At 45.5% G+C, this 10,399-nt stretch overlaps 1 protein-coding gene across 2 annotated transcripts; it reads right to left on the bottom strand.

Annotated features, from left to right (window-relative positions):
- Nucleotides 1-602: 602 nt before the first annotated feature.
- On the bottom strand, nt 603-8,240 carry LOC128344437 (zinc finger protein 436-like). Of its 2 annotated transcripts, XR_008315850.1 has the most exons (3): nt 7,845-8,240; nt 2,290-4,319; nt 603-1,950 (listed from the first exon to the last, which is right to left on the bottom strand). XR_008315850.1 is itself a non-coding variant. In XM_053294529.1 (2 exons), the coding sequence occupies exon 2, from the start codon at nt 4,306-4,308 to the stop codon at nt 2,839-2,841; it is 1,470 nt and encodes a 489-aa protein (XP_053150504.1). In that variant the 5' UTR covers nt 4,309-4,319; nt 7,845-8,240; the 3' UTR covers nt 603-2,838. The 2 variants fall into 2 exon arrangements, 1 of the variants encoding a protein (XP_053150504.1); XM_053294529.1 differs by having other exon boundaries at nt 603-4,319.
- Nucleotides 8,241-10,399: the final 2,159 nt, after the last annotated feature.

Raw genomic sequence — 10,399 nt, 5'->3', positions numbered from 1 at the left:
GGGATAACAGGAGTTGTAGTCCAAAAACAGCTGAGGGGACTAAGTTGAGCAGGCCTGGTTTAAGGTCTATAAGGTATATGATATACTAAACTTCACAATCTTCCGGGGGCAGAGGCAGCATCTCCAGTGACTGGAATCTCATCAGACTGAATAGACTGGAGTGCAAAACCCATCAGCCTCAGTGAGAACTGGAGCTGATGGCAAAAAAATGACCTGACCCACAATATCATAGAGAACAAAACCAACAGGGCAGCATTACTCCTGTCAAGCTCAAGATGAAGATCATTTGTCAAGAAATCAAGGCAGTCTCTGTCCCATTCAGAGACCAGCCTGAAATGAGTCATGGAGGTGTCCTCCAGAAATGCCTAAAATAGTTCTATCAACCACATGCTCAGCTACTTTTCCCAAAGAAAAGGAGATTCAGATTGCATACAGGTCTAAAACTGACCAAATCTGCCCTGTATAATGATGGCTTTTACTGAGAAGGGGGAAACACTACTTTAAGAATGGAAGTGTAATCTAGTGGGCTGGGAATACATGGAATCTCAAATCCGGGCTAAAAACCTTCAGCTCTCTCTTTCAGCAAATACAGACAGTAGACATAGCTTTTAAACAAACTTTATTGAATATCATAAGAAACTGGAATACAATAAATTCAAATTGAAAAGTCCAAGTATACAGGGATAACAGAAACAGGAATACAGATAGAAAAGTTGAAAGAAAAAACAAAACTGATAAATTAAAGAGAGAAAACTTAAGGTAAATCTAATCCAGACAGTTGAAAGAATTTTTTCCAACTAATAAGAAGGAGACATTAATTCCTTTCAATTCAGCTGGCCAAGCTAAAGAGAAAGTACACATTCTTACCAAGCTAACACTATTTGGATCCTTTTACACAGAGGAAAAAGTCTTTTTTCTTGGTGAAGCTCACAGGCATTTCATTCACAGCCAGCAGTGGGCCCAACTTCTGTATCCAAACCACTAACATCTAATTGTTTTCTCTTCAAGAGATCTTCAGATAACAGAGATCACAACTTTTTACCACAACTAGCCTAGCAAGATCCTCACGTTAACAGGTCTGCATCTGTCCATCCTGTAAACTGTGCACAGTTTCAAATCTTACATTTTATAACCAATTTTATTATCTTTTAAGAAAAAGCACAAGGTTACAAGGTGCAGGAGCAGGCCTACAATAAGAAAACAGCTGGCTATTGCCAACAATTCCACCTTTGGTGGCAGTGTGAAAGTTTTTTAAACAATGGCAGGGCATTATTTGCAAAAAGTCAATATGTTACATTTTAAAATTCAGCTGTAACTGAAGTTGTCCTGGTTGAGGCCAATGGAGGGCTGCTTTTACACATCTGAATAGATTCTGGTTCACTTGGGAAAAATTTTTAACATCCACATTATAATGCTGATTTGTATATGCAATTAATATCATGATAGTGTTGTATCCTAATCTTAATACTAGATGGTTAAAGCATACATACTATGTAGAAAAAACCAACAACATCCAGGGGAAATTAGATCAAGGGAGAGGAAAACACAAAATCAACCCACAGAAAGTCATACACCAATCCTGCATTCTTACTTGATATTGAAAAGATATAACCTGATGAAAAAATTTACAATTATTTGAACTTTTAAAAGGTCGCATTTACTTTCTGACTCGCACGCCATCCAGCTCCATGCTGCCCATTTCCTTCTCTCTCGGTTCTTGGTGTAACCTCTCTCAGAGCTTGGCTATTGGGAAACTGCTGAATTCTGCACTGCCCAAGAGCCTGCTGGCCTATCTAGCACAGATGGAGCCTGTAAAGGGAGCTAACAGGCCTAGTGCCTGCACACCTGCCCCTATCTTCACGCTGAGGAGGAGGAGGAGAAGAAAAACAGGGCTCTGTTGTGTTTATGGGACCCCTTCACATGTGGGCTCATGCAGGGATGGATCATGCCCTATAAATTAAATACGAATACGACAAAAATTAAATAATTTTATTAATGACATAAAGCTCCACACTATCAAACTATCATTTATTCTACTGATACCAATTTTTAAAAACCCAAAGTCAGATTAAGATGCTAGAAGACAGCCAAGCGCAAACTGCCGCTTCCGTGCAACAACAGCGGTGCTTATGAGGAGCATCTGTGACCATGTCTCTGTCTTAGGGATTTCAACTGGTCTCCGTGCCATGGCTTCCCCACAAGGCACCAAACAAGGGGTGGCTGTTTCATACAGATCTTTTTGGAACAAAAGAGTAAGCAAACACACACACACACAGAAAAAAAACCCACCTTCAAATAATTCTGGATCACAATGGTTCTTGTTCTCAAGTGATTCTTATAGATCCTGTTTTTGTTTCTATTTCATGTTGGTTTTTAAACAGTTTCCACCACCACTGCCTTTGTGAACTTCCCCACAAAAGGACCCTGGGAAGGGAAGCACCAAGGGATTACGCATCAAGAATTTCCAGTGCCTACACCACACTACATGTCCTTTGGGGAAAGCAATGGCAACTACACAGCATCAAAGTTGTTTTTAGCTTCGATATGGCTGGCAATACCATGCTGCGGGCGTGGACCCTCTTTGCTACACCTCACGCCAACGCACACTTGCCTCAAATATGCACAATGTAAGAGACCGTTCATATAGACTCCAGAGTTTGGTTAACTTGAGGCTTTGCTAAGCCTCCTCTTTAACATCTCATAAGAAAGAGTGTGCCTAATTAAAGTGAAAGGAGAATCCTTGGTATGGATGTCTACTCTTGTCACTGGATCGTAGGCGTGTCATATCCAGGCAGTGGGCTCAACCCATTTGGCCCCCCAGCAATCACATATTAAGAATCAGGAAGGGCACTCCATCTTTAACTCACTCAAGTGGGTAGATGGAGATGAATCATTGAGGACAAACTGACTAGGATTTGCAAGGCCAGGGTCACTGCTCTGCTTAAGGAACGGGGCTGCCTTCTCCTCCTGACCCCAAGGATGCTCAGGAGCTGGGGACCAGGTCGATGTTACAGGCGATATGTCAGTTTCTGAAAGGCTTGTTCCAAGACTTCCATCCTTAACGTGGACCCTCTGATGGGACACAAGACGTGAGCTCCGGGCAAAGCATTTCCCACAGTCAGGACACGTGTAGGGTTTCTCTCCTGTGTGAATTCGCTGGTGAGTGACCAGGTCAGCATTGATCCGGAAGCTCTTCCCACAGATGTGGCATTCATAAGGTTTCTCACCTGTATGGATTCTCTGGTGCTTAATAAGGTCTGAGCTATAACTGAAACTCTTCCCACAGATGCCACAGGGGTAGGGCTTTTCCCCTGTGTGGACTCTCTGATGGCAAATGAGATGAGAACTCCGCTTGAAGCCCTTGCCACAGTCAGGGCATTCATAAGGCTTTTCTCCAGTATGGTTTCTCTGATGGGTAACTAAGTCATAGTTGACCCGGAAGCTCTTCCCACAAATGGAGCACTCATAAGGTTTCTCACCAGTGTGGACCCTCTGATGCCTAATAAGGTGCGAGCAGTCACGGAAGCGCTTCCCACAGATGCCGCAGGGATAGGGCCTTTCCCCCGTGTGGACTCTCTGATGGGAGATAAGATGTGAGCTACGGGTAAAACTTTTCCCACAGTCGGAGCAAATATAAGGCTTCTCTCCAGTGTGGCTTCTCTGGTGGTTGACCAGGTCATAGTTGGACCTGAAGCTCTTCTCACAGATGATACATTCATAGGGCTTTTCTCCTGTGTGAACTCTCCGATGCGACATAAGTTGTGAGCTCTGGGAGAAGCCTTTCCCACACTCCAGACAGATATAGGGCTTCTCTCCAGTGTGGACTCTCTGGTGGGCGACAAGGTCAGTGCTGAAGAGGAAGTTCTTCCCGCATTCCAGGCATGAATATGGCTTCTCGTCTGCATGGATCTGCATGTGTTCAACCAAGTCAGCTTGCTGGCGAGAGCCTTTTCCGCACACAGGGCATGTGTACGGTTTCTCTTCTGTATGGATTCTTTGGTGCTCAATGAGGCCGGAGCTCCCATTAAAGCATTCTCCACAAACAGGGCAGATATATTGTGTCTGTGATGGACCAACGCCTACAGTTTCGTTTCCTACAATGCCTCCATTGACAGGAAGAGATTCATTGTTTAGCTCTTGGACAGAGCTTCTTGGTTCCATCTCTGAACTGGGCTCGCCGATGTCTTCTCCTTTCAGTTCATGATCTAGGGAAGCAGGCGTCTGACAACTCCCTGGTGGCACTCCATGCACTTCTGCGGCCTTGGGGCCTCCCTGCTGAGCAGCCCCCTCCTCATCCTCATTCACCATCCTTTCACCTACTGAACAGGAAGAAGAAAACAGACAAAATGCAGCCATTACTATTAATGAGCCTTTCTGCAGTGCTTTCAAATACTCACTGCACATTATCTCAGTAATCTTCACAAGATCCTTGTAAGGCAGAGCTGTACACCTCCGGCCCTCCAGCTATTGCTAGACTACAACTTCCATCATTCCCAACTACAGTGGCCAAAAGTCAGGGGTGATGGGATTTGTATTCCAACAGCAGCTGGAAGACCGAAGTTGTGCAACCCTGCTTTAACCTGTGGATTTGCTGGGTTTGAGATAGGTTTCTCTGTGGACTAGGGGGTTTGGTTTTTACCCTCCGGATTGTTTGGATTTGACCGTCGGGCATTTTGAATCTGAATTGTTGCTTTTAATCTTTGTAAGCTGCCTTGAGCTTTTCTCAGAATTGGAAAGGCAGGATATAAACTTCTGAAGTACAATTTGAAAAAGTAGGTACATATGAGAATAGTCATTTGCCCAAGGCCTTCATGGCAGAGGTGACGTTCAAACTTAATTCAGAGCTTTCCAGCTCCATCTCTTAAATTCTTGCACCAAAGCAGCAATTATTCTTTGTACTGGGAGAAGGAAAGCAACACTTTCAAATGAAGACTGCCATTAACATACACATTTTCACTGTTTGGAGTCTAAAGTATATGCCCTAGAAAACTTGAGTTCAAGGACTATGATAAAATACAAACATTGTACACAGCTGCATGAATGGATTTAATATATGCACATGTGCTGTGCTTCTAATGCTTAACAATAATGTGAGACCTAAGGTTTTGCATATACCACCACTAATATTGCTGGCCCATAGAGATGTATTTTATTTCATACTTGGTTGAAAAATCCAAAAATATTTTGACAAGGAAAAAAAGGCATATGGAGCCATAGGAGGCCGGTGCAGAAGTAATGAAAAGGACTCTTAACTCTGATTAAAAGACTGGGTGCAAGTTCTCCGATCTGCAGCCCCTTTTCTCTCTAGAGCAAGCTCCCCCCACTTTAAATGCAGTTACATTATGTGGAAGTGATATTAACCACAGGTAAAGCAAGCCAGGGCTCCCGCTTAACAAGGGCTGGAGATGAGGGTTTGAAGTTGGTTTCCAGTGCTCCTTAAGTAGGAGCCTCGGCTGTGTTAGCATTACTGCCAATGTGAATCTTGTCCCTCCTGTCATTAAGGCAGGAGGGAGTCCTTGATCTAGCTGCCCACCTCTTAACCCTGGTGAAAAGGACCCCTCTGTCTGTATTGGCCCAGACAACTGAGCTTTCTCTGTGCAAGACCTTCTGTTCTATACAGACAGCAGAAAGAGATGATAGAGAGGGGGCAGAGTCTTAACGTGGCAGAATGGGGGCTGTCATTTCAGACTGCCGGGGGTGGGGGTGCACGCACCATTTTTAAAATGATCCCATGTTGAAATCATCCCTCCAGTAGAAAAATAATAGCACATATTATGCCACCTGATATGTACATCTTTAGGTGGTGTACAAAATTTAAGCTATTAAATAATCAGATTAAAATGCTTGGAACACAACAATAGTAAAACGAATTAAAACGATTAAAATAAAATCTAGTTAAAAGCTTGCGAGAACAGGAGGGTGTTCCTGAAAACAAACAGAGAAGAAGATGCTCTTATTTCAGCAGGGAGCATATTCCAAAGCCCCGGGGAAGCCACTGAGAAAGCCCAGTCCTGGGTCGCCACCAAACAAGTTGGTGGCAACCAGGGGTGTAGCAAGGTTGGAGTGGGCCCAGAGACAAGATTTTAAAATGGGCCCCCCCTCACTGAAGCTCAGCACATGAAGTAAAGAAATCTTAAATGAGGCTGAATAGTGGTAACAAAAAGCATAGTATTTTTTTTAATATATATAAACTATGTGCCACAATAGAACATCATCCTAAATTAATTTTTAAAAGGTTTTGTAAATTGTGGATGATGCAAGTCATTTAATGGTATTAGAGAAAGACATGCTGTTCTGGTAGCTCCAGGTCTTAACACTCACATCAATTTCAGAGGATGAATACAACTGAAGGAAGCCCGGGTGTGTGTGTGGCTGGGGGAGTCAGTCATGTGACTTGCCTCTGGGGGGCCCCTCAAGGCAGTGGGCCCCCAGACAACTGTCTCCCCTTGCCCTATTATAGTTACGCCCCTGGTGGCAACTGTAACCAGACTTCTCCGGAAGATAATAGGCAGCAGGGTTTATGACAAAATAAGCCCTCTCTTCAACAGCCTGGACCCAAGCTGTTAAGGGCTCTATAAGTGATAACCAGCACTTTGTATTTCACTCAGGAACATATCAGCAGCCAGTGCAATTCTTTCAAAACCGGTGTTATATGGTCCTTTTGTGTTGTCCCAGAGACCAATCTGGCTGCTGCATTCTGTATCGATTGTAGTTTCCAGACTGCGTACAAAGGCAAGCCCCACATAGAGCGCATTACAGTAATCAAGTCTGGAGGTTACCAGCACATGTTTTAAGGTCATTCACCTCTAGAAAGGGACATAGCTGACGTATCAGCCGAAGCTGATAAAAAGCACTCCTGGCCACTGCCTCAACCAGGGAGAGCTTTGGTTCCAGGAGCACTCCCAGGCTATGTAGGTACCTGATATTTCAGTAGGAGTGTAACCCCATCCAGAACAGACAGATCTAAAACATCTCCCGCGTCCTGACCCTCCATAAGCCACCCAGAGACGTAAATTTGGGTGGGGTATACATTTTATTAATAAATAAATAATGAACTAGGATCAAATGTCTCTCCCTGATGCTCTAGTTAATTATTATTTGCTGTGAGTAATTCAATGGTGGGGATAAACACTGCAGGCTGTGTGTGTGTGTGTGTGTGTGTGTGTGTGTGTGTGTGTGTGTGTGTGTGTAGTAGGCCATTACTCATTTCTCCTTGCACCCCAGGGCAAGTCTTGTCTTTGGTTTCTTTCAGCCTGCACTATCCTACATTCAAACTTCTCTCTCCAAACAGCAGGGCTAGGAACTTCCCACCTGTTTTAAGAACAGAGATAAGTACGAACTAAAAAGCTTGTCAAAATAACCCTTCTCATACCCCAGAATCTCAACCATAAGCCAAGAACTGATTAAACAAAGTGGCTGAAGCTATGAGCCAGGAGGTCCCAGGTTCAAACCTTGCCTTGAATTCACTAGATAGACGTTCTGATAGACAGCTACTATAACTCTGAAAAAACCCTGCTTTGGATCAGAAACAGTAGGAAACCACTCCTTAGAGCCTTAATTTTGATAAAGGGATTTTAAACCTGGCAGGAATGCTGCGATTCGATGCGAACAAAAACAAAAAAACACACCCATACACAATAGAGGGAACAATAGGAGTAAACCGAAGCCAGCACCGACAGAAGTCAGGGCGGCGGAGACTGGGAAGCAGGAAGACCTACTCCACACCCCCGATCTCAGGGACGGATTAGCCCAGAGATCAAGGGATAAGCAGTTGTGCTTAAGCGCCGATGGACGCGCAATAGGCCCGTCGCCGCGGCACGGCAAGCGAGATCCCGGTTACTCACCAGAAATGGCCGAGAGCTGCCGTAGCTTGATAGATCCCCGGCACGGCTCGGCTCTGTCCACACCCTTTGCAGATTAAGGAACCACACCAGTGCACAAGGACAACGCAGAACAAGCAACCTGGTCAGACCATTAAAGACCCGCTCCGCCTGCCTCGGCTGCTCAGGGGTTACTAACTGGCTGCTGCCGAGGTCGGAGTTTGCAGTAAGAGGCTTTGACTCAACCCCACGCAGCCAATCGCGGCCGCCCTCCAACACCTGATGGGGAGCTGAGTCAGCCGCAGGAAGTACAACCTCTGAAAGGCTCCCTGGCACTGGAGAGCAGCCTCTGAGAAGACCGGAGGAATCATTGGAGACCTCTGGCGGCCACCGAGCAAAGCGTCCAAAAGGCACTTCCTGTGGGGCAGAGGGGTTTTGCGACATAGGAAGCTGCCTTATAACCTCCTCCAGACCATAGAGCGCGGTATTGCCAACACTGGTTTGCAGCGGGCCTGTGCGGGTGTCAGACTGCGCTGCCTGGAGAAGCCGGAGCTTGAACCTGGGACCTCCTGCGCTGGCGCGGCATGCAAAGCAGATACGCTTCCAGCTGCGGCCGCCCCTCCTCAGAGGGTGGCCATCTGTTTTACCCTTCTTGCCGCTGTTTATTGTGCATTGGTTACTTTTAGGATTTGTGGTTGTGATTTAACTAGCGATGCTGTACTGGGATTACCTTTGAGCCACTTTGAGAGCCAGGTTGGCTTAGTGTGCTGGGGGTGTTGGCGGGAACAGACTTAGTGGTGCTGGCAGACACACTGCCAAAGTCTCCCTTGAACCTTCCGAGGGCCTCCTCTCGCACTCTTCAGTCAGCTAAGGTCTGGGCACATGCCTGCTGGGAATCATGGGAGTAGCGGCCCATCAAGCATTCAGGCACTGCTGTTAGACTCCCTCCTTGGGTTAGATAGAGCCCAGCAGCCTTGGAAACCAGTCCAGCCCAGGGATGGCCTTCCTGCTCCAGCATAAAAGCTGGAGCTCCAGCCTGAGATACAACCCTCTTTTCAAGACTTCATTCTCTTCTAAGCAGAATAGGAGAGGTATAAACTGCTCTCTTTTCCTCCCCTGACCAGTGGTCCCTCTAATTTCCCCCCCATCTCTGAGCAGAATGAATTTTGTTCTGGACAACAGTATCAAGGCACTGTGTGCGCACATGCATTCAAAGTGGGGCTTTCCTAATTCAACCTGAGTGGGATCTGAAATTAACTGAGTGGACATCAGAAAACTTGTGAGCGCGCACACACCTTAGAGGGAACAGTGCCCCTGACCCTTTTCAACTCCCTTCACAGGAATCGGGAATTCTAGGCCTGCAGCTGCCTGCTGGTCAGAGTTGGCTACAGAAGGCGTTCCCTCAGCATCTGAGTAATTCCCTCAGAATTGTTTTTGGTGCCTCTGTCCTGGACATGCAAATTTGGTGCACATGTATGTTAAGAGCTACAGGTTTGAATAAGTGCAATAAAAACATATCCAACAAAGTCCCTTTGAAATCAATATGCTATAATAGGGAGCAAGCAAGCAGTCTGCAGCCCATTCCTATCCATGTTTACTGAGAACTAAATTGCACTGATTTTAGGACTTACTCTCAAGTAAACATAGGCTGGATTGCAGCCTGATCCAACACCATCCTTACTTGGAACAAGTCCCAAGAGCCCTGCCAAGGGGGTGGGGGAAGCAGTAACCATACTTAGAGAAGTTGTGGTGAAAAGGGCTGGAAAATGGAGATGGGCCAGGCCCCTTCCGGCCTGCACCCAAACTTCACAAGTCTACCTGTCCCAAGTTGTGCTGAGCACCATATGTGCCAACAGGCACGGACAGGACACTTGTGAATAATATTGGTGCAGCTGCCAGGCCCCGTTACACAGGAACTCTTTCTTTTGCTACCATGTTAGAGTTTCAGCCAAAAAATTGTTAATTGATTCTAATTGTTTTTATTTTGATGGAAACTGCCCTGAGCCATTTTTTGGAAGGGCAGTTTATAAATCAAATAAATAAGATTGTGCATTAAAAATGCACAGTGCCAAACCTGCCACCAATTCAAATGTCACACACTACTCTTATGTAGAGGACAAAAAAAGGGAAATTGCTACCTAGAAGAAAAAAAGCCACTTTTAAACCACATACACTTTTGCTGGTCCAAAAGTGCCTTTTGGTTATGGTTAACTGCAGGAAATGACAGTGTACCTGTGGTAAATGAATGAAGCATGAACCATGGATGGGTCTCAGACACCTCCACACACCTGCCTGGTAGCCTAATTGAGATATTATTATTTTTAATTATTATTATTACTACATTTATATCCCGCTCTTCCTCCAAGGAGCCCAGAGCGGTGTACTACATACTTGAGTTTCTCTTTCACAACAACCCTGTGAAGTAGGTTAGGCTGAGAGAGAAGTGACTGGCCCAGAGTCACCCAGCTAGTTTTATGGATGAATGGGGATTTGAACTCAGGTCTCCCTGGTCCTAGTCCAGCACTCTAACCACACCACCACGCTGGCTCTGATATGGTTCATGGATGCATATACCCAGT

The sequence above is a fragment of the Hemicordylus capensis genome, chromosome 2, assembly GCF_027244095.1.
Source record: "Hemicordylus capensis ecotype Gifberg chromosome 2, rHemCap1.1.pri, whole genome shotgun sequence".
In the NCBI taxonomy this organism is placed as follows: domain Eukaryota; kingdom Metazoa; phylum Chordata; class Lepidosauria; order Squamata; family Cordylidae; genus Hemicordylus; species Hemicordylus capensis.
The sequence above is the reverse complement of the archived record's forward strand: the minus strand, read 5'-3'. Positions and strand labels throughout refer to the sequence as shown.